The sequence below is a fragment of the Daucus carota genome, chromosome 4 (genome assembly GCF_001625215.2).
Source record: "Daucus carota subsp. sativus chromosome 4, DH1 v3.0, whole genome shotgun sequence".
In the NCBI taxonomy this organism is placed as follows: Eukaryota; Viridiplantae; Streptophyta; class Magnoliopsida; order Apiales; family Apiaceae; genus Daucus; species Daucus carota.
This window is the reverse complement of record NC_030384.2, coordinates 34,281,141-34,305,717: the sequence shown is the minus strand read 5'-3', so window position 1 is coordinate 34,305,717 and position 24,577 is coordinate 34,281,141. Positions and strand designations below refer to the sequence as shown.

The window sequence follows — 24,577 nt, the reverse complement described above, 5'->3', positions numbered from 1 at the left end:
AATCTTTTTAACACATTTTAAATTATCAGATAATCTTTGTTACATTTTGATGACATCAAATCCAGATTTCTGAATTTGAGGATGTCATACGATGAATATTCTATAACCAAATCAAGTATCAAGATGTTCAAAAACATGTTATTCGAAAACATCCGAAATCATAAAAGTGGTTTCGAGTTACTGATTATAACTGGGAAATTCAGAGTTCAACAATCAAGGAAATGAACAAAATTTTAGCAAGGGGCCAAAATATGACAAAAACTAAAATTACTAGGAAGTTTTTATTAATCAACTTACTGTAAATTAAAAAGATTGACAGCAAGTGAAGAAGCAAAACATGCCATGACAATATTAGGAGCAGTTTCTAGTAGGTGAGTGGACCAAGCTTCGTTGAGGCGAATGATGAAAGCTACAAGTTAAAGGACATAAATAAGTAGCAAATGGGCATGGAACAAAAAATAAATGACCAAAAGACAAAAAATAGTGAAATGCTAAATTCACATGTGGATAACAAGACTAGAACGTCTACACACATTAACATCACACAAAGTCGCGAACGCTAGATTCCAATTTCCAGACCTTTGTTCCTGTTCGTTCTTTTTATTGATACCAAATATCTGTCGGTGGTAATGGTGTATCACCGCCGTAGACTTGTCTCTTGTATAAAGCAGCGCCCATATATTTGCTATACCCGAATGTTCCACCCAATTGTATAAGTTGTTTCTGTGCCAATTTTTTAAGTTTATTTTAAAGTATAATTTTGTAATTTTTTTTATTTTTTTTCCTGAATAAAAATTTTGATATTTATATTTTTATCTAGAAAACTAATTAAAAAAATATTATTATATTATTATATTTTACCGAATGACTCGATATGGACGAAAACAATGAACGTAGATACGGTAAATAATTTTTAGATTAGCCTGTGGGCTACTGCAGATATCAATTGTCAGGCTTTTTATGGGCTACCCTTTCGAGTTGAATACTGGGCTCGGGCTCGAGACAGATGACCTGTGTGGGCTTTCTTCTCTGCTTTGGAATCAAAATATACGTGCTTCGCTAAAGAGCATTCACATCTCATCCCCAAATCCAAACCCATCCCTATATTTTAAGGAAATTTGTTAATTTTGGTCAAAATACACTTAACATCCGGAATCTCAAAATAAGATTCACTTTCAGGGACTCAAAGTAAATCTTCATATTTCCCCATATTTGGAGTTTCACTATTCATCCCTCATACACTATTCATCATCCATTTCATTATTATTTTATTAAATATTAATGTTTTGTGTTATAAATTTTATTAATTTGGTGCAAGTTCTCACATGAATATTAATAATATTAAATTATTGAATTAAAATTTCAATATTAAAAATATTTTTTTTAAAAAAATTAAAATTATTTGAAAAATGTTAAAAATAATGAAACATATAAATATATATAAACATAAAAAATAAAATTTGAAATTATAAGTAAAAGAGAACAAGGTTTAGTAAAAATAATGAGAATAGGGATTGAATATGGGGAATGGGTTGGAAGAAATTTTTAAAAATTTGTTAAATATTTTGAGGAATTACTATTTTTAGTAAATTTTTGGGGTTGAGGATGGGGTGCCGGATGAGAATGCTCTAATATATATTGTATATTATTCTTATATTATTTCAACCAGAAATAAATTCATAATCATTATTTATGTTAGCAATAATAATTAATAAATATGAAATATGATTGTTGTAGTATATAACAAAATTATTACTTTAAAAGAAAAATTATAAAATATTAGAAACTCTAATTCAATATAGCTTACAATTAATAATTACTGGATTTTTTAAAAAAATCCACCAAGCAACTCAAAATCACATTTCAGCATTTACAAGATCCCCGCGTCAAGAACCCCAAAGAAACCCTAGTGAGAAAAACAAAAAAGCCATGAGACGAGCTTTGCTGAGAAATCTCACAAACTTGACTCGAAATCAATATCTCAACAATTTTAAGGATCCACCTAATTTTCAATCTTTGCACCTAAACAAACCAAACCCAGATGCTAGATTTTCATTATCTTCACCCATACTCTCAAAGTTTCGATCTTTTTCATCTGAAAATGACAATAATGTTGGCTCTGTTTCAGAGGAAAGTAGCTTAGATGAGTCCGAGAAGAAGAAGCTTGCTGTTCTTGATGGCGTTGAAGATGTCAGTAATAAAGGTAAGTATTCAAAACTAGAGTCATCTGTTTATGCACATTTCTCTTGGGCATTTTGACAAACAGTTGCATTGGGGTTTGTATAAGTACTAGTTTGTGTTTACTGTGTTTATGGATTGATGTAATTACTCTCAGGGGGTTTACAAATAGTTGTATTGTAGTTCTTCAAGCTTCAGTTTTAGTTTACTCGAGCATTTTGTCAAGCACTTGTCACAATGTTAGAGTGTAATGCTAGCTTTTTTCATACCCAAATTTCTGAGTGGGATCTGAAGTTGATATAGTTGTAAGTATTGTCTTTTTATTTTAAATCTTTTGTCGGCTATAGCCGTAGAAAGTACATATTTGTTAAGAAGTCATGCTACATGAAGACATTGATAGCTTTAAGTCGGCCATTTAGTATTGGAGAAAAGTATCGAAAAGAGTGAAGAAACCATGTCATTTAGTTTCCCATATGTATTAGTGGATGCCTAATCTGTTTGAAAGAGCTCATAATCTAGGAAACAGATGTATCATCTAGCACTTGAATTAGGATTATTTAGGCAGATAAAATTTGCAATTGCACCCAAGCAGCCCAGGTGAACATAATGCTGTTGATCAAATCATGTTGAAACACTTTAAAAGATACATTTGTGTGATTTTATTTATCTATGTATACTTGGATGCATGTTATATTCATCTGCTGTTATATTTTAACTATGTACGCAGAGCTGAAAGCACAGATAGAAAAGTATTTTAAAGGTGATGAAGAGGCGCTTCCGGATTTATTTGAGGCAGTTCTAAGGCGGAAGTTGATTGGCAAACATGAGGACACAGATGATGAGCTGCTGGATGAGTTTCAGATGCAGCCGTTACAAGACGTGAAGGACAAAGACTTTGAATCTGATTTCGAGGAAATGCACGAGACTGATGAAGAGATTGATGATTTATATGATGCAATGGATGTTGTTAAGAGTAAAATGGCTAAAGATGAGTTATTTAACATGGATGATAAGAAATGGGATGAGATGGTTAGGGAAGGGGTTGAGCAGGGGATTCTCAAGGATACAAAGGAGTGTGAAGCAATTTTGGAGGATATGCTCAATTGGGATAAGCTCCTTCCAGGTACATTCTTATAGGCTGCCACATCTGGTTCTGCTCTATTGTTCTGTTTGACTGATTTTGTGAGCTATATCATACGGTATGGTTTTGTCAATAGTGGTAAGTTACAGGAAGGAGGACTGCTTTACACTTTTGGTCATTATTTATAGATGTTCAACCTGTGATTTTTTTCCCTGTTGTTTATAACAATTTATAAGTAGGTTCTCCCTTCACAGTAGTCGCATTTCTTAACTTTATACTTGATTATCGTGTGAATGTTATCTTGTGCTTGATATAAGAATATGTTTTGATAAAAGGATAATCTGGATATTTATCAAGATCAATGTAAATGATTAGAGAAGTGGAAGGTAACAGTTTCTGTTGCATTCAATATCCAGCTCATGTTAATAAGCTCTTGTTAATTCATATGTGATTCATCATTAAAAGTGAGAATTGAGAAGGCTATTGTAGCCTAATAGGCAGCTGGAGCTCATAAAATCTGATAACAATTGACCTGAAGGCATGCATTTGCTAAAAGCATAGTATGAATATTGTTGGTTTATTTTCCAAGCACATGGAGCAATCAATGCCCACAATCTCCTTAACCAACTATTTCATCTCTAATATTTCTTAATCTTGTATTTATTACTTTCTACTCTTTATAAGAGGAATAGGAATATATTTTTTCAGAATGACTGTCATCCTTTAGTTAGATAATTTCATGGTGCTGGTCCTTTATGTCATAATTTTAAAATTATAAGGCCTAAATAGTCACAGATGATAAAATGGCCTTTTCTGTCACTGTAAAACGCATCTTAAAAGGATGTTTTCTATACACCCAATGGTGTCTTGCGTTTTATGTGCAAGACATATCACATTTCATTTAAAATGCATTATCGTCAGTCGTTTATTCACTATTTTCAGTTTAAATAATAAACAGAAACACATGTTGATGGAATGTTTTCTGTAGAAAGGCATACCAAGAAGACATTGATTGTACTGCTATGGCTACACACGTGACTTGCTACAAAGCCTACAACTATTTATATATTCATATCAACTCCACCACACCTAATTGTCATATTACATGTGTTGTAGTGTATATCAGTAGTTCAGTTTTAAAAACTCAAGCTTATGGATCGTTTTGCAGTGCCCCAAAGGGTCTTTATTTTAAAATGTGATATTTGGGGCCATTTGCTTTTATTATGTGACAGTTAGGTCCTTTCTCACAATACCATGACATATAAAACTGAGGTAGGGATGACAATGTTAATTTAACCGATATCCCAAGTTATTCTGACCCGCATGGACAAAAATAACCCTAATCAAATTCCCAAATTATATGTAAATAATATATTACAGATATAATAATATCACTCCCTCCATCCCATCTAATTCTTTACATTGAGATTGGGCACGGAGGTTGAGAAAAATATTTAAAGTAGTGTTAAAAAGTGATAGAAGTGGGTAAAGGGTTGGGACCTGCTACTCTTTAATTGATAGATTGAGAAAGATGGATGAAAGTAGTGGGTGGGATTAATTTTTTTATTATAAGAGTTTACTATTTTTAAAAAATTTTGAAGTGTAAAATATTGAGAGGGACATCCAAAAAAGGAAGTGTGAAGAAATGGGTGGAACGGAGGGAGTATATTTTCAGTTAAAACTAATGATTTAGTATAAGATGCCAAAGAATAGAAATAACATGGAAGGGCAATTGTGTGGTAGGAGTTGAGGAGATCAGCTTTCTGAAGCTTTTGGACTTACCGTAAGTGAGATGTGATTATTGAAACTGGAATACGCCATAAACTCAAGTTTTAATGATAAAATGCTATAGTCACTGGGCACAAGTTGACCTTGTACAAGACATTAGCAACCTGAGTCAACAATCAAGCAACAAATTTGATTAGACAATTAAGCAGAAATAGGAGACATTAGTTACAGCTTATATTGATTTGTGTTTGTTATTGGGTTATACAATCCACATCTTTTGCTATTTTTGTAATTATTTCATGAGCTTGTCTGGTTTCATTGATTTTCTCTCCTTGCAGGCATCACTTTGTTCATCTTCTTTGTGGAAACACATATTTAAGAGTCCAATAAAACCAGTTAAATAGAAACCAAGTAGAAACAATGCTATTAAGGAGAATGAGAAGGATAGTGGGGTCCGAGGATGGATCCGGAGGTGGGCCTAGGTAGGGCTTGGGTGGGGCTTAGTAGGGGCTCTTGGTCTGTCTGGAGACTGTTTCGGGGCCTTGGCGAGGTTGTAGTGGGTCCAGGGTGGATTGAGTGGGGTCAAGGGTGGGCCCTAGGTGGGTGATGTCATATAGGGGGCTTCTCTTGATTTCTATTTAGTTTCTATGTAAGTAGTTGCTATTTGATCACTTACCTATATGCTCTTGCCAATGAATTATATAGTATTTTTTCTCATATTTAGTCAATTTTTTACCTTTAACCTTCTCTCTCTACCAGATTGCACATGTTGGCACTAAATGTGTAACATTAATATCTATAGTTTCTGTTATGAACTATCTTAATAATTCTTGTACTTCACTTTTTCCCCTCAATATAAAATAATTGAATGCAAGTTTGAAAGCGTCTTATCTTCATTTCATATATGTCAATGTGGTTTACGTGTAGTGAATTTAAATTTGGAGCATCTTATTTTTATTTCATGCTATCAATGTGGCTGATGTGATGTGCATCTGAATTATTGTTTCAGATGAGATAAAGAAGAAGGTTGATAAGAAGTTTAACCAAATAGCGGCTATGATGGAAGCTGGTGAAATTGGGGAGGAAAAAGGTTATGAGCTTTTTAAGGAGTATGAGGATAAGATGGTACTTGAATGTGCTAAACTGATGGAGACAGAGGGTTCCCTGCAGTTTGATGACACTAATCCAGACACGAAAAAGGACACAGATGATCCACCAGGGGAGGGTCCAATCCTCAGATGGCAATCAAGATGTGTCTTTGCTCCTGGTAATGATGCATGGCATCCTAAAAACCGAAAAGTTAAAATGGGAGTCACTGTGAAGGAGCTTGAACTCAACAAACATGAATTCCGCCGTCTCAGGGAATTGGTCGGAAAGCGATACCATCCAGGGAAAGATGAGCTAATGATAACTAGTGAGAGGTAATGCCTAAAAACATCGTGATATACCAGGCCTGAAAACTGAAATTGGATCTAAACTAGAAGCATTAAAATTTAAAGCACATTTTCTACGAGATAACTGTAAGCTCTATAGCAAGCATTAACAAGTCTGCTTTTAATAATTATAATCAATTGATTTCTTTTCAGGTTTGAGCATCGGGAAGAAAACAGGAAGGACTGCCTTAGGACTCTATATGCCCTTCTCGAGGAGTCTTATAAAGCTAATAAATTGGTACATGATACCCGAACTTCATACGTCAAGGAAAGGCTTCGAGCTAATCCACAGTTCATGGAGAGGCTGCGTGCCAAGACACTGCAAAAAGGAGCTTCGTTGCCTTCATAGTCCTAGTCAATTACCTGCAGTTACTTCTACTACTTTTCATATAATATAAAGGGACACTCAGTTTCTAATGAGTATTTTTCTGTTTGACCTGAATTACCTCATTTTCTGTGGAGTGACAGCTGAAGAAGATAAAATCTTATACATTGCACATTTCAAGTTGATTCGTATACATTGAAACAAGCATCGTCTCCTCAGCTGCTAATAAGCTTAGTTATTAATACATGTTTCCTGTTACACGGCTCAGTGTTCTTGCATGGTTTGCATGATATTAAAGGATTTGGGCAATCCATTTTCTCTTCAAAGTCTACATTTGGAGAAGCTGTCTTCTACATTTATGGTACAGTGTTGTAGCTGAAGCACCTGCTTGTTCTACCAAATTGTTTGTTGACATAAATTGACATGTGTTGTGTGCATGCCAGTGCAAATGTGCTGTTGAATCGAACAAGTCCTTGATGTTTCCTGGTAACTTCGAGCTGACCATTAATTGATCAAGGAGTTGAATGCAAGTTTTGACATTTTCTTATCTCTCCTCTTAGCTTCTCCCTCCTGAATATTTTTTTTATGATGGTGCAAGGCCATGACTTTGGTATTACAGATAAAAGCAGTCCTATAATCTTAAAGTGTTCAAAGCAAAGATGGTTAGAATTCTGTTTATAGTACAGACAAGCCATTTTTATGTTTACACCAACATTTTTAAAGCTCCAATGTTCCTTTTTGATCAATTTTTATGGCTGATGAACCCTCTCAGTAGGAATTGTCTTGAATTAGTCATGCAAAGAAAAAACCAAGTCAATAGTACTGTAATCTTGGTTTAGGGCAGTGTTCCAGAAATCGCTAGGCGTCCCAGGGCGGTCGGGGTACCTTCTAGCGATTAATCGGTAAATCGGGGATTAATCGGAAAGATTAATCGGAGCATTAATCGGACATATATTATTTTTAAATTATTATAATTAAATATAATTTAATAATTTTATCTAATTTTCACTACTAGTAGAGTCAAACTGGTAAACAATATAATATCATATATAAAATAGATACTTGATACATGTAATACAAAATCGTTGATTAAATAAAGGGAAAATAGATTTTTTTGTCACTCAACTTATAGTGTTTTTAGAAACTTGCCACCCAACTAATTTTTTTTTCTTTTTACTCACTTATGTTAGGTTTGGATCTTTTTTTAGCCACCAACTTAGGTTTGGATTTGATTACTAGCATTATGATAATCTTTGTAGCATCATTTATACATGGTGATAGTATGTAATATTTTGATGATGTGTCGTATGTTTATATCTTTATATATAACAATAATAATATAAAATGAGCCGATGAAAAATTAAAACCAGGAAAAATCGTAATTAGAATTCTAAAAATTCAATAAATCGTGAATATGAAATCAATGACTTCAACCAATTCACCCTCCCTGATAAGATAAAGTGTAATTGAGTGATATGATGCATCATCTTTCGCTATTAAAGTTTCAATCGACTAGCTCAGTCTAAAATCTCTCTCAAATTTATCTTCATAAATTTTAATAACTTTATCTTATTACAATTTTCAAGATAAATAAATAGAGAGGTTAACTTAATTTTCGATGATTGCCTTCTATAATGCATCATTTTATTATTATTACTCCCTCCGTCTTTCTCATTAGTTTACAATTTTTTCTACTGCTTCGTACGTATTTTAAAACTCCTATAAAATATAGTTTCATAACTTATTTATGTGATTTTTTATGTGTGTAAAAATTCAAACGCTGAATTTTTATTCGGAAGAAAAAAGTAAACTTATTTATGAAAGTAGTCTTTTAAAAGTCATCATATGCGTGTAAAATTCTTATCGCTCAAGGTAAACGACGTTGGAGACAAAAAAAGTACTATATATAAAGATACAGACATATACTAAATCATCAAAGTATTATTACAGACTACCACTGTATTTTAATAATACTAGACAGAATTAATGTAATGCTAATAATCAAATCCAAACCTAACTTCAGTGACAAAAAAAAATGAACCTAACATTAGTGAGTAAAATAAATAAAAATATAGTTGAGTGGTCAATTTCTAAAGAAACAATAAGTTTAGTGACAAATAAAATTAATATAATGCTAGTAATGAAATCCGAACCTAAGCTGGTGGCTAAAAAAAGATCCAAACCTAACATTAGTGAGTAAAAGGAAACAAAATATAGTTGGGTGGCAAGTTTCTAAAAACAATATAAATTAAGTGGTAAAAAAATCTATTTTCCCTTAAATAAATATATACCAATCACTCTCTTACAAATATTAAATAAAAATATTAGTCATTTTACTTTTTTTTATAAGATATTAAGTTAAGTACAAGTGAATACTTAATTTCTTATAATATAATCATAATTTTAGATTTTATTTATTAAAAATATTAATTTTTTTGTTATTGGCCGCCTGTACCGCCTAGGCGGGATTTGGACCGCCTAGGCGGGATGTTGACCGCCTAGGACCGATTTTTGTAAAAAAACGCCTAATTCACCGCCTAGGACCGAATCGGGCCGTTTCGGGGCCGCCTAGCGCCTAGGCACCGCCTAGGCGGCCGCCTAGACCGATTTTTAGAACACTGGTTTAGGGTATGTTTGGGAGTGCTATTAAAAACTGCTGTGTTATAGTATAAAAAAAGTTGATGTTTTTGGTCAAATTGGGTTAAGTGCTTGAGGACCATGTGATAAGAATCATTCCATCTTATGAAGAAAGTGATCAAATACTTAAAAAGCTATACATAACAGACGGTGGTAAAGTAAAAAAGAGAGATAAGGTAGAAGTATTCTTTCCCCGTAACACAAGCTATGGTGAATTCTAAGCTTTCAAATTCATCTTCGTTCTCTTCTTGTCATGAGTGCAAAAAACATGCAACGATTGGCCAAAAAGTCACGGAGTTCGTGTGCAATGCATGCCTGTTCTGCGTGTGTTGCCCTCTGTCCATCTTCTGGTGCTGTTTAAAGCTTCCTTGCAAGATCGGATGGCGGTCTGCAAAGCGAGCAAGACAAGAGTCTTGCTGTGGATCAAGTAAGAAGGTCTTCGCCACGTACTCTTCGTTTTCGGACATTGATTCGGATACTCAGACAGGGAAAGTATGCAAAACTTCGAGGAGTATGACTTGTGCTGAGACGGGGAATCATAGAACTAGAAGTTCCCCTTTTTGTGCTTGTGCTTTGTTTTTAAAGTAGTGTTTGAGTTTTCTGGTCTTCACCCTTTGTTTTGTACAAGCGACTGTAAACGTGTTATAATCTGATTAGTTCTAATTAATCATTATTCCGTGATTCCTAAAATTGAGTGAATATATGACCTGTTGATCTCTGATTCATATGGTCAATTGTTCGTGCATGTCATCCTTTTTTTACAACACTGCTTTTTACTGGCAAGTATATATATTGTTAACGATCTGTCATACCTCCAATTTAACAAAAATAGTGCTCAACATTTCATAAAATTAATATATAATTTTAAGAATTTGGGTTAAAAACATATTTCTTTGCAAAAGTCTGACATCATAATATCATGTCAGCTTCTGCAGAGTTAACAGTTAAACAACTAATCTCGAATTCAGACCTCATCCAATCAATAGAGTTCATCATGTTAAGTTGAGCTCTACAACTCATTTAACTACCTTAAAATATACTAATTTGCCAGTCATTTTAGTTCAAATGCACAATAGTAAATTAGTAATCATAATATTTCTTTCCCTCTGTTATAGATGAAACTCTGATCCTCCTACATACCAGACTTCAATGATTAAAGACGTTAGCAATAACAGTGAAAAGTGGGTTTAGTGTCTGAAAAGTGGTGTCCTTTCAAGTGGATTGTGACTTGTGAGCCTCATCAAGTGACACATTACCAAGAACTTGGCCCCCCAGTTGGCCAGAACTGCAACTAAAGTCTAAAACAACTCAACATTTTTATTTTAAGATCTGAAATGAAGTTAAGGAATACAATTTTTTTAGATTATATTTGAATCTAATTGAGTTGTATATAATGCTCAGATTCTTCGCAAAGTTGCAACACCAAATTTGATTAGTTGATGCATATTGGTATTGTCCTACATTTGGTTTTTTCTGTTTGCAAGAACATTCAAATACTTTCTGCCTGTTTGGCTGTTTCTAGTTGATAGAGAAAAATGGCTGATGCAGCTGTTTCCTTTGCAATTGAAAAGCTTAATGTTTTTCTTACCCAAAGAGTCAACACAAGGATAGGAGTGGAAGATGGTGTAAGGTGGCTCAAAGATGAGTTGGGTTACCTACAATCTTCGGTGAGAGGTGCAGAAGCAAGACAAGAAATGGATCCCCCGATCTGGCAATGGATGAATAACGTCAAAGACGTTGCTAATGATGCTTTAATTATCCTGGAGAGGTTTAGTGCCCTCGAAGAAGAACATGCAGTCCGGAAAGAAGGTTTGATGGATTGTTTGTGGAGCTCTGTGAGCTCTGTCTGCTTGTGCAGGAAGGAAGCCAGTTTATATGATATAGGCAAAGAGATTGAGTTGCTCAAGGGAAGGGTTGTTGTGATCAAGAGCAGGCGAGATGAATATGGTATTACCAACATCTTAGCCACGCAGATGGTGGAAAGGAGGAAAAGAACATTGCTTAGAGCAACCTCCTTTGAAAACCAGGTGGATGTGGTTGGTTTTGAGGATGATTTCAAGACTTTGTTGGATGAACTTGTTAGTGAGGATCTCTCGCTTAAACTGATTTCCATTCATGGCATGGGGGGTTTGGGCAAGACTACACTTGCTAGTAAATTATACCACTCTAGCAAAGTGAGCCATTTTAAGAGTCGTGCTTGGGTCTGTGTCTCCCAGGAATATAACATCAAAGATGTTCTGAAGACGATGATAAAGTCTTTCGGGAGACATGTACTGGGACATGAACTGGATTTTATGAAGATGGATGAAATTGACTTGCTGCAGCACCTGAGAAAGTTACTGGTAGATTGTGATGGTTACTTGGTCGTAATTGATGACATATGGGATATAGAGGCTTGGATTAAGATCAAAAAAGCTTTTCCTGACAAGCAGAACGGTAGTAGAGTCATCATAACCACGCGAAATAAAATAATTGCTCAGAAAGTAGATGACAGATGTTTTGTCCATCCACTCCGCTTTCTAAGGGAAGATGAGAGCTGGCAATTATTCCTAAAGAGAGCAAAACCAACCCCGAACCTTGAGAAGTTAGGAAAGCAGATGGTATGTAAATGTGGAGGGTTACCACTTGCAATCATGATACTAAGTGGGCTATTACTGCACAAGAAGAGCTATGAGGATTGGTCATTGGTGAAGGACCATCTTTGGAGAAAATTGAAGGCTGATTCTGTGGAGATTCAAGAAATACTAAGCTTGAGTTATTATGACTTGTCTTTCCAGCTGAGACGATGTTTTCTATACCTTGCAAGGTTTCCAGAAGACCATACTTTTGAAGTTAACAATTTAAAGTTGTTATGGATTGCAGAGGAATTTATATCAGAAGCTGATGAAGGAGATGGATTAGTTATGGAGGATGTGTCTGAGGACTATTTAAATGAGTTAATTAATCGCAATATGATTCAGATAGCAACATTTCGTTGGGATGGACATGTTTGGGACTGCCGTATCCATGATCTTGTGCGTGATCTTGCCATACAAAAGGCCTCAGAGGAGAAGTTGTTGCTAATTTTTGACTCAAGTAAAGATCATTCAAGCCCCATACACTTGTTGAATGAACAACCACGTCATGCCATATACAATGGAATTGGTAAGTACTTAAAATTACATGCATCGAGTTCTAATTATTTGAAGTTGCGATCATTGGCAATAACAAATGAACCTGGGAGTTTTTTCAAATTAGAAGAGTTGAAGTGTATTTACACAAGATTCAAATATCTAAAAACGCTAGATTTGAGCTGTGTAAAATCAGACAGGATGCCAAAAGAAATCGGGGATTTGGTTCTCCTAAAGTTCTTGGGCTTAATTAGTGGTCGCTTACCTGGTAAATATATAGCAATACCTCGAACAATAGGTAAGCTGAAAAGGCTACAAACTTTATGCGGTTCAGATACAAGTAGGTACGCATTTCCTAAGGAGATACGTGAGCTGAAAGAGTTGAGGCATCTAAACTGTGGTCAAATTTATGGAGGGAGATTGTGTATTGGAAGTCACCAAATCCAGACTCTAAGTACTATAGCATATGATGACTGGATCCAGATTGATAGTGTCAATCTGACCAACCTGCGTAGATTGTTTATAGCAGGAGATGCCCATACTTTGGACTTCATTGCTAACTTAACAAGTCTCAGAACATTCTTCCTCAAATCTGTTTTTACTCCTGTTCTTCCAACAATGAAGCCTCTTTCATCTTGCATACGTCTAAAGAGTGTCTTCTTGTGGGGCACAATTAAAGATCCATCAGAGTTGGGTCTTTTGCCCGATTCACTCACACATTTAACATTACACACTAGCGAGTTCACAAAAGATCCAATGCCCACTTTGGGTAGTTTGCCAAATCTTACTGCCCTTGATCTGCTAATGGATGTGTACATGGGGGAGAAAATGGTGTGCAGTCATGATGCGTTTCCAAGTCTTCAATTTTTAAGATTAAGATATCTCTCAAATTTGGAAGAATGGCAAGTTGAGAATGGAGCTCTAGCTTCTCTTCAAGGTTTACAAGTGGTTGATTGTGATAAGTTAAAGATGCTTCCGCAGCAAGTACAATGTGTTCCTCCAATACCTCCTACGTTTAGATTTTGGATTAGGAATTGATATTGGCATCAACATCTTATTTGTTGGATAAGAGGTGATTACCCGAACCAAGTAATGGTTTCATTTGCTATCACATGAACTTAAAAGAAATAATGTATAATTCAGTTTCATCTATTAGAAATGTAAAGGTTGTTTGATTCTGTTGCTAGCTTGTTACACTTTGATGATCTTGTTTATGTCGATGTTATAGATTGTTAGTTCGAATGCATATGTTCATTTGTGTGTTTCATTTCACATCTTTTATCAATTTCTCTAGAATCAGTCTGTTGGACTCATAATTCATTTCTTCGTATGCAGTCACATGTTCAAAATTTCAAAAACTTCAAGAAAACGGCTTCCTTAAAATTAAATGGATCAAGTTGTCTATTACACATTTGAATCCCAAATGTACACTAAAACTTATATATAAGGATCAATATGTAGATCATGTTTCACAAAAACCTACTACTAGCCAATCACACTGCATTGATGCAACTTTATAACCATATCATTATGTATTATTGAGCCTGTGATACTGAACAGGTTATCATGGAGACATCAATTATGGTTTGGTGGGACTTATTTCTTCACTGGTGTCAATTCTACGCACAGGCTTCTACAGACAAAGCATAGTATTCAACCAAACTCTCCAGTAGAAAGTAAAGGCATACAGTATCCTGGTAGTTCCTTTTTTTTTTTTTTTTTTTTGTTATGTTCAACAGCATGATTCTAAATACCAGTGTTAATATGGATCCAATCCTCATACCATAAACTATCTGAAATATGGAACTTTGTTTGGCAGCTACCAATCTTCAAACTTCCTCTTTGCTAGTCTTTGGGTAAAAGTCGTGGAAGCTTAGATGCCCTCAAGTCTTTCACCTCACATATCTCTCTAGAAAATTGGCACTTAGAAGCATACTAAGTACACAGCCTTTGTAGCTTTACCAGGCTACCTATAGTTAGAGGTAAAACAACTAAAAATTCAAAACTTAGAGGATCAACCATTTTTATCTATAGTTTTTATCAGTTATCTTAATTTTGTAGCGTTTTCATCCAGAGAAGCAAGTCTTTTAATTCAAGTTCATTATTTTTATTTTTTCATAAACTCGCACTTTGACTGTAAGTAATTATCAGTTCAAGTATTGCCCCAAGTGGAAGTGTATTCTAGTGTATCTCGGCATTTCTTACAATTTCAGAAATTTACGTACTCATGTGTACCTAGTCTTCTCAACCTGGATTCAGAAAGAAAAGAAATTTTAGTCCAGTATTTTCATGGATGACTCCTTTCAAAGAGCTTAATTACTTATATCTGAATGCTAGCACAAGTGCACAGCCATACTTTTAAAGTGATTAGCAACTGGGTAGTATTGTTCTAGTTATCAGCTAAATCCAGGAAAGAGAGGAAGGAATAACAGAACTTCTGTATATCTACATTGTACAATTAATCCATAAGATCACATTAGCTTCACAAAAACTCGGAGCAAAACACATAATGATGTAGGAGTTTTTCAGGTCACATCTAGTGACTGATCATTTATCTAATTCACATTAATTTGCCTAAAATCTCGAGTGAAGTATCTAAGCAAATTGTAAAGACATCATTTGCGTAGATAAAAGCACAGAGCGGATTTGAGATGAAAGATTAGGACTACAAGAGGCGAATTATGTTGAAATCATCCACCACAGCCTGCACCACACTCCGCGCCACACATGGTGCCAGTGCAGACGTTTGAATCATCTGCACCAGATTTATCCTTGGATGCACCTTCAGCACACGAAAAAATAATGGCCGAAGCTAGGGAAATAGCCAACAGAACTGCCCAAAACATGAGAAAAACTCCACTAACACCATCTTCTCTTGACATCATTTTCGTATCCCTGGTGTCACTAATTGTTGCCACAGCTTCCTTTTATAATGTCCCCAAAGGTCAAATTTAATTCCCTTTGTAGTGAATCATTAGGGTTAATCAGTGTTAAGTGACCCCTCCATGTTTATATAGTTTCTACTATATGTTACTTTATTGTTATTGCTCTTCTCTACTCTTCCCACTAAGATTTTAGGCAGCCAAAATGTCAATCTCCAGTGGGTCAAAAAATCACCAGGGACTTCACTTATTGGATCTTTATATACGTTCCACTTTTCTAGCCTTACTTTTTTGATTTGGTGTGAGAAATCTTTCTAGCAATATGGTCTATTATGTACAAATTAGTTATTTATGAATGCGTAATTTGTAGTAATCCAAATCTTATCTGCCTTTCTTTACTATGTCAAATTGCTTTATGCCTTACCACAAACCAGGCCCTGTTTCTCTTTAGTTTCATTTCGCGCATGTGTTAACTAATTATCAAATTAGCGTTTTCTGAATGAGTAAAAGTTGTGCTACTTTGGCGCAACAATGAGATGTCTACATGGTATCCATAGGAATTGAGTTTAAACCCATCAATTAGCAGCATTTTATCAACAGCCAGAAGTTTCTGAGACCTCACTTCTACAGGAGACTTGTGAACTTCAGTTTCATAATGAATTCAGAAGTACTCTTTTATAGTCGGAACATCTGATTTAACATTTGTACATCGCTGTAATATACAATATTTCAAAGCAATTGAATTACATCAATCTCGTCTTATGTCATCATCCATTGCCTTTCCTCTGATTCACTGGCCACCTTGGGATTTTTTGGAAACTTTTGAGTTGAAATTCTTCTATATCTTCCTCAACTTTTAATATACTTTACCTCTGAAATAATGTCCTACAGACAATTGTTTCAGAGAGATTAGTCATATCTACCTAGGTGCTTAACCAAACTAAGAAGATTGTAGGAGCTTATTCAAACGAATAACACTAGCCGGATCAAAACAATGCCCTGACACACACACAGAAAGACATGGTGCATACATATTGATATACCACACCAATTGTTGCCAAGGAAGTACTAAAGAGATATTAGCAAATCGACGAAGACTAATACCAGACATGACGCCAGCTTGTAATACTATGTTCTAGCCAGCTTCTGAATAGATCCAGAGCACTGGTCTAAATATACCATGTTTGAAATGTGACTGACAAGATTGTTAAGAAATGAAAGTGACTGTTTGATCAAATACAAGTCCCTGGGTCAAGATATTAGAAAGTTTGAAATAGTTTTTACTATATAAGCTGATGAGATTGTTACAAGCCCCCATTTTTTCTCTTACCGAGAATTCTAACAAAATTGAATTTGTACACATGTATAGGAACCTTCTTCTTGTTCTAGACGTTTCGTATGAGTCTATACATTATGACAAAATGCAGTCTATGATCATGTCGTAATCTTATACATTAATATATTTATACAACATACTTCATATAGACAATATTCATGGGATTATATTTACTGTGAATAAAAACAATCATCATCGTTTACGTTTTATGTTTGTTAGGTTCAATTTGTCGAAGCTAATTAAGTAACTGTTGTTCAAGTACAATTGTGAGAAAATACGAAACGTGAATGTCCAATTCCTAATTTTTCTGCACTGCATTTTTTCTCAGAGTAAAACTCTCATGATCCAGTTAGGAGAAATAGGTGTTTTTGCTATATATTTCAACAACAATTTTAACTCGAGAAGTTACTTCAAGGTGTTTTAAAATTAACATGAATTACTAAATAGCAGAAAATGTTAACGTGATTTGAGAGATTAGGTTTATATCACCTCTTTGCATTTCAGAGAGACATACTCATAGTTAAAAAGGTTCAAGGAATTTGCCAACCTTTAAGTTCGGAATTGTAAGATTAGAATCAAAAGAAAAAGGGTATTTCTAGTGTGTGCCACTAACAACTACTTTTTACTTAGGAGGAAGTTTTTATTGGTGGAGATTTTTGTGCATGCATCATTATTAATGAGATTGGAGCCAACAGAAATCCAACACCTAAGTGAAAAGTGGTTTTTTAGTGTGTGCTCATGAGCACACACTAGAAAATCTGATAGAAAAACTCACGAGTTTCATACTTGGTGGAATTTCATACTCCTCTCCCAACTCATGACATAAAACTTCCACGTAAACTTCTAATTCTGTACCTAACTAATAACCCGAACCTGATTTTGGATTTCACAGCTTGCGATCTCCTCTATAAATTGGATGATCACACACAAGCCAGATATATCCGGTCTTCATTGCTCTGTAGCTCACAACATAGTTCAGTTGTTAGATTGCAATGAAAATGAAGGTTTCATACCCTGCAATATTTCTTGTGTTTGTGCTTCTGTTGACAGCAGAATCATCAGTAGCTCAACAGTGCAATCCTACCGCTCTCACGCCTTGCTTGCCGGCTTTTACAGGACCAGATCAGCCATCACAGTTATGTTGCACTAGACTAGATCAGCAAAAGCCATGCTTTTGTCAGTATGAAAAAAACCCTGCTTTACAGAAGTATTTCAACTCTCCTAATGCTAAGAAGGTTTCAGATGCATGCAAGATTCCTATTCCTAAGTGTTAAGAATCCTCTAATTCCACTGGAATTTCGAAAATATATGGTAGGAATAAGAAAGGCCTCCCTGGCTGATCTAAAAATGTGTCATTGTTTACTGCATGGTGTCATTGGTAAGAATGCGTTAATGTAAGATGTACTTATTATAATGATTTACCTTTACTATCTAGCGCATGAAAACAAGTATATTGTTATATGCATCTACTTATTATTAGAATTATCTAAATATATTGTTATATGCATCTACTTATTAGAATTATCCGACTCGAAAGTAAAAATTTTGTACATAAATCAAAAGATAATTAAAAACTACATCCAACTTAAACTCGGATAAAGGTCATATCCATAATTAAGAGAATCCTTGAACACATGAAATCTTGGTTCAATGATATCTTACTCGCTTTCTTTACGAAATGTGAAGGTTCCTTAAAATCTTGGTTCAATGATATTTTACTCGCTCTATTAACGAAATGTGAAGGTTCCTTGTTAAACAAGTAGCTGTTTGATCATAAAAAATAAAAATAAAACCCCCTCTGTTTATCCATTATTTAAAGTACATATTCCAACTAAATTTTGTGAAATGTGGACATTTTATGGCAAAAGAGTCTCAAGAAACATAAACCAAAACAGAGTACATATACTGTAGCTGAGGATACGAGGAAGGAAAAGAGATGCATAAATAATGCTCAGTTATATCCTCTTTTCTTGTTATTAAATTATCACGAAAAATCAACAATAAATCTTAAGTATGTGAGTTGCAGCAAAAAAGTTGTAATCCGAATTCAGATCATTCAAAACACCCAAAAATGCGTGTTAACTTTTCAAAAGTAAATTAATTTATTTGTAAATATACAAAAAAATAAAACGCGATTATATGCATGGGCGGATCTAGCCCACAAATGTTAAAGGGGCACGAAGCAAATTTTCGAAAAACACCTATATATTTTTAAATTTTTTGAAGGCACTTTTATAATTTTGCAAAATTTAGAATGGTAGAAAAATGTAAGAAAAATAAATTAGGGGGACACGTGTCCCCCGCCTCTTCCTAGATCCGCCCCTGATTACATGGTATTCTCTTTTTAAAAAAATATTAAACCTAAATTACCTAACAGCAAATGAAATGAAACAGACCAAGAGTCTATATATCTTTACAAAATTTGTAAATTATAAAAAATATTGTTGCGTTGTGTGGGGTAAATTTAGGGGTCAAACGGCGAGATTAGAGTTTCTGCAATTTCATTGGTCCAGATTATTAGTATGATTCTATGAAAATCTCCCTTGTCACATATCTCTCTGCATGTATATAATGAATACGCATAATGTGTATGAAAAGTTTAAAGATTTGAGCTGCTAATGGGGTAATTACCTGTTGATCACATTCTTGAATCATTTATAGCTATTAATCAAGGTTTGAGCTTTAATGTCTAATCTTTTTTCTGCATTTCAATATGGCCACTTTTGTGTTTACATGTTATGTCACATTTGTTTAATGAAATGTATGTTTTTTTTGGCTTTCTAAATGAACCCTTTGTTCATATTTGAATAAATGCCTAGATGAATATTAGCATGCATTGTATTATATATGTGCATGTGTGTTAACATTTCGATTTCCCTTTCGATGTGGCTTGAAATCTGTTACTCTGTCTGTAATGTTTCATTTGAATTTTTGAAATTAAATGTTTTTTCTTTGAATGTTATGCAGAGGATATGATTGTTTGGGGATATCCTGTTGTGTTGGTTTTGTAAAAGGAAAGAAGAAGCTACATAGGATAACAAGTATGTCTGAGGAGGACGGTAAGCTTATCAGTGAACCTGCGGTCTGGCAGTTCAGTGCAAATGGAGTTTGTATAAAAGCTGATACAATTGAGGAAAAGCTTGATGCGGGAAATGTTGAAGATTCAGAATCTAGTTTGTGTGAGAAGTTGATGATAAGTTCCGAGGTTTGGCACACTAAAACTTGTCTATGATTTGTGTCTTACTTTCTTAATTGTGGATTAATCAGTTGATGCATAGAATAAACGAAGAGGTGAATGGATCTAATCTGTATCTTTTATCTAATGATATGATAATTATGTTGAGCATTGAGATGTATTAAGATAGTATGCTGAATGTGAGCCTGTGGTTAAAGCATGTTTTCTGTTTTGGCATGTGATCATGTTTATTGTTATCTGGATACCATTGTTCGTTCAATGTTGTTAATCGCTAACTATAGACATAGTAAACCAAGAGAATCCAGAAGAAGTTAGTAATTTGTGCGATTATAGATATATTGCTACCAGATATATGCTCCTGCTACAATTAGCAGATTGTTTAATGGGGTTCTTTTTGGCGAGTCAACTATTTAGATTTTAATCTACACACGCTCCTGCCTTGGCTGAGGTTTGGACCCTCTTTTTACAGTGGGGTATCAACCAGACAAGAAGGCTCGGGATTATCAGTTGTTTGTTGTGTGTTAAACATATGAACTGAACTTATTTTAGAATTACTTTTTTCAACCAAGTATACAAAATCTGTTTCAGTGTCCAAACCGATTATTGTCATATTCTGGCACTACTGTTGGCATGTATAAATGTATGATCCCTTCATAGATTGTTGATATATATATATGCAGGAAGCCAAAATTCTTCTAGGAAGACTGCAATATCAGAGAGGAAAAGTTGAAAGTGCTCTCCGTATTATAAATGGTGCTGATCTTCAAGCTGCTATCCAGAAAATACCACCCACTGAGAAACAACCACCTAAGAAGGGCCGTCCTCGCAGTGAATCTGGACCGTCACAGCATCCGGCTACTCTGCTGCTTGAAGGCAGATATATAAAAGCCAAGTGTCTTCAAAAGCTAGGGAAAACAAGGGGTACGAAGCTGTCCCAGATGTGTGTTCCCTGCACTGAAAAAACTAGTCTGTCACGTTTTTATCACCTTTATGTTCTGATAAGATCTCATAATCCACCATATTTTGATTTTTCGTTCTTTGCAGAATCTGCTCAAGAATGTGGAAGTTTGCTTGATGCTGTAGAAAAAATATTCCCTCAAGGAGTACCTGATACACTAATTGATAGTAAGTTGCAAGAGACAATCAGTCATGCTGCAGAGCTTCTGCCACAGCTATCGAAGCTTTGTGATAGTTTTTCTGAAACAATAACTGCTTATCGACGTGCTTTAGTTAATCAGTTGAATCTTGAGAATGGCTGCTGTGCAAGGATCCAGAAAGATTTTGCAGTACTCTTACTGTACTGTGGCGTGGATGTTACCCCACCAACTGCAGATTCAACAACGGATGGTCCATACGTGCCTCGGAACAGTTTTGAAGAAGCTATATTACTTTTGATGCTAGCTATGAGAAATTTTCAACTCAGTAAGGCTCGTTGGGATCCTTCCGTTATTGAACACCTTACATATGCTCTATCTCTATGCAGCCAGACGTCTGTTCTAGCAAAACAACTTGAAGAGATCATGCCTGGGCTATTACATCGTGTTGAACGCTGGAAATTGTTGTCTCTTTGCTTTGGTGGATCAGGGCATAATGAAACTGCCATAAATCTGTTAAGAAAATGTTTGCATAAACATGAAAATCCAGATGACATTGTATCATTGTTATTGGCAGCGAAGATCTGCAGTGAAGACAACCTTCTTGCTGCTGAGGGAGTGGGATATGCTCGTAGAGCGATTGACAATGCTCATGGTTTAAACAAGTATCTGGAGGGTGTTAGTCTTCGCGTTTTAAGTCTTTGTTTAGCAAAACAGTCTAAAGTTTCTTTGTCAGACTATGAGAGATCACGTCTGCAGTCTGAAGCTTTGAAATCATTAGACAAGGCAGTTACTTTAGACCCCAATAACTCAGAGCTGATTTTTGATTTAGGTGTTCAATATGCAGAACACAGAAATTTAAATGCAGCTCTGCATTATGCCAAGAAGTACGTTGACATAACTGGAGGATCCATATTAAAGGGTTGGAGATTACTTGTTTTAGTTTTGTCTGCTCAGCAAAGATTTTCAGAAGCTCAAGTTGTCACAGATGCAGCCTTAGATGAAACAGCAAAGTGGGATCAAGGAACACTCCTAAGGATGAAAGCAAAGCTTAAAACTGCACAGTCTCTACACAAGGATGCGATTGAAAGTTATAGCTATCTCCTTGCATTAGTTCAAGCTCAGAAGAAATCTCAGGCGCCTCTCCGCAATACTTCTCAGGCATTTCCTAAATATTTTGTTATTAACAATTTCAGATCCGTTAGCAGTGGTTTCTGTTTTTACTTGTTTGATTTGGGATATCATTTGTACTTTGTATCTGTGACAGGACGAGGGAAGTATGGTTAATGAGTATGACGTTTGGCATGGTCTTTCAACTTTGTACGCCAGCCTTTTCCAGTGGAAGGATGCAGAGGTATGCTTAGGAAAAGCTAAAGAGCTTGTTGAGTATTCTGCAGAAACCCTGTATGCAGAAGGCAAGTTATGTTCTTTACATTTTTTCTTAGGAAAATATGTAACCGCATTACATATTCCTTAGCAAACATACATTTCAGTTCCAAATTTAGAATTATGATGAAAGTAATGTATAATTGTAGTCAATACACAAATCTATTAATTGAAGACTTTTAGATGTAACTTTTGACAGTATCTGCACTGAAGAATATGGTAACATGGATGATTCTAATTGCAGTAGTGATTGAGTCCAGGTATTATGTGCGAGACGCGTGGAGAAGTTACTGAAGCTTTGGCTGCTTATGTCAATGCTCTTATGATAGAACCCTGTAATGTACCTTGCAAGATCTTGCTTGGTGCTCTATTACCTAAGATGGGCACAAAATGGTTGGCCTCTGCAAGAACCATACTCTCTGATGCTCTGAGGATCGAGCCAACTAACCGTATGGCCTGGTACCAATTGGCATTGGTACATAGAGATGATGGTCGACTAGCGGATGCTGCAGAGTGCTTCCAGGCTGCCACAATGCTTGAAGAATCTGATCCCATTGAAAGCTTTAGCTCCGTTCTTTAAATGAACGCAACAATTTTGTTATGAATTATTAAAATGAGATTCTGGGAGATCATTTCTTGAGGATGGTCTCGGGATCACTTCATATACAGATTTTGCATTATTAGGAAATGATATGTGTTCATGTATCTCAGTGCTATTTGTAAGCCAGAGGCAGTATTCTAAAAATTCCAGATTTCTTTTTACCGATTTATGATTACACTTTAATTTGATTGAAAATTATCAATTTTTTCAAAAAATCTCCTGTAAATTCTGAAGACTTACCGATTAGTTCCGATTCCCAATTTCGCTTAAAACAGACATTAACACATTTGTTTAGAAAATTTTGGGAAATTTCTTTGGAAGATCGGAACATTGGCTAACATGAAGAAATGATGATCTAACTGGGCCTAAGGCCCAATAACTCCCAATTCAGCTTCTGGAAAGTTATCTGGATAACTGTTAAAGACTGGATGTTGTACATGGTTGACTGGATGATGGCATGAATCTGTACCACATGAACGAGGAACTAAAATACAATAACTTAACTATCATATATGTTGGTATGGTGTTTTCTATGACCAAGTATATCACAAGAAATACAACTTTTTATTATTAAATAAGATTTTCCAGTATATTTACTATCGGTACAGATTCAACCAATACCCTCGGTCAATAACCTCCTTCTGATCGCACCTAATAATAGATCGGAAATAAATATCAAATTTCGTAAAACAATTACACCATGCATATATACAATATTTATTACATATATAAATACTTTTTAATTATAAAAAATAGGTAGATATTTGAGGGATGCTCGTCCCCATTTTATATGTGCTATCAAATGGATATGTTCAACACTGAATATTTTCAGAACCGATGCAAATGATCAGATCAATACATCAATAGCGTCGATGTTTTTCAGGATCGATGCAAATGGTACATCAATAACGTCAGCATAAATTAGAACCGACGCGAATGATCAGACCAATAATGGCGGTGATGTTCAGAACCGACGCAATTGATAAAACAACAGTGTCGGCATTATTCAGAAAGTAATAAAAATTTAAAGTTGCTGTAGATACAGATAATTGATTTTCCAGAATTTCAGAAGGGACGAAAGCTGCTAAAGCCGCAACTTCTAACAGCATTAATTCATAAAATATGGGCATCAGACGACAGACATGCATAACGATGATGTTAATAACATATCTGCTGCACATGGAGGAAAGATAAACACTGGGTCGCGCAAGAGATTTCGCGCACTGCACACATATGAGTCTATGACATATTACAGAGGATAGATATCACTCAATTCTATTATATCAAATTAATTTAGATTTAATTATCAAAAAAATTATACAACTATTATGTTTTTTTTAAACTATAATAATATATTTATTGCAGGATAATTTAACCATATTATTGTACATCATTTGTTATTACAAAATGCATTGCATGGAGTGCTGAGGTGGTCAGAACCGAAGTCTGGCTCTTAAATTTTCGCGGAAATATTTTGGGTAAATTCATTTAGAGTTTTAACAAAAATTAAGAAGTCATTTGGTTAAATTTAAATCAAGTGATTTGTTCTTTGAAGTGAAAAATTATTTAAAATAAAAAAAATGATTATGA

At 34.9% G+C, this 24,577-nt stretch overlaps 3 protein-coding genes across 3 annotated transcripts; all 3 read left to right on the top strand.

The window, feature by feature from the left end:
- Positions 1-1,842: 1,842 nt before the first annotated feature.
- Positions 1,843-7,292, top strand: LOC108215850 (uncharacterized). The gene is made up of 4 exons (XM_017388442.2): positions 1,843-2,203; positions 2,906-3,301; positions 5,997-6,408; positions 6,574-7,292. The coding sequence occupies exons 1-4, from the start codon at positions 1,930-1,932 to the stop codon at positions 6,767-6,769; spliced, it is 1,278 nt and encodes a 425-aa protein (XP_017243931.1). The 5' UTR covers positions 1,843-1,929; the 3' UTR covers positions 6,770-7,292.
- Positions 7,293-10,660: 3,368 nt separating this feature from the next.
- On the top strand, positions 10,661-14,310 carry LOC108215786 (disease resistance protein RPP13-like). Its single transcript, XM_017388356.2, has 2 exons — positions 10,661-13,564; positions 14,053-14,310. The coding sequence occupies exon 1, from the start codon at positions 10,918-10,920 to the stop codon at positions 13,528-13,530; it is 2,613 nt and encodes an 870-aa protein (XP_017243845.1). The 5' UTR covers positions 10,661-10,917; the 3' UTR covers positions 13,531-13,564; positions 14,053-14,310.
- A 4,859-nt stretch (positions 14,311-19,169) lies between these two features.
- On the top strand, positions 19,170-23,146 carry LOC108218114 (protein NPG1-like). The gene is made up of 6 exons (XM_017391036.2): positions 19,170-19,333; positions 19,678-19,915; positions 20,587-20,827; positions 20,951-22,161; positions 22,268-22,415; positions 22,647-23,146. The coding sequence occupies exons 1-6, from the start codon at positions 19,329-19,331 to the stop codon at positions 22,964-22,966; spliced, it is 2,163 nt and encodes a 720-aa protein (XP_017246525.1). The 5' UTR covers positions 19,170-19,328; the 3' UTR covers positions 22,967-23,146.
- Positions 23,147-24,577: the final 1,431 nt, after the last annotated feature.

What these genes read in the sequence shown, in the direction of transcription:
- LOC108215850 (XM_017388442.2), top strand. Translation starts at nt 1,930, where the DNA reads ATGAGACGAGCTTTGCTGAGAAATCTCACAAACTTGACTCGAAATCAA. An exon ending in TTGGGATAAGCTCCTTCCAG is followed by an intron (nt 3,302 to 5,996) that starts GTACATTCTTAT and finishes TTATTGTTTCAG; the next exon opens with ATGAGATAAAGAAGAAGGTT. An exon ending in CTAATGATAACTAGTGAGAG is followed by an intron (nt 6,409 to 6,573) that starts GTAATGCCTAAA and finishes ATTTCTTTTCAG; the next exon opens with GTTTGAGCATCGGGAAGAAA.
- LOC108215786 (XM_017388356.2), top strand. Translation starts at nt 10,918, where the DNA reads ATGGCTGATGCAGCTGTTTCCTTTGCAATTGAAAAGCTTAATGTTTTT.
- LOC108218114 (XM_017391036.2), top strand. An exon ending in AAAGCTAGGGAAAACAAGGG is followed by an intron (nt 20,828 to 20,950) that starts GTACGAAGCTGT and finishes CGTTCTTTGCAG; the next exon opens with AATCTGCTCAAGAATGTGGA. An exon ending in CTCTCCGCAATACTTCTCAG is followed by an intron (nt 22,162 to 22,267) that starts GCATTTCCTAAA and finishes TATCTGTGACAG; the next exon opens with GACGAGGGAAGTATGGTTAA.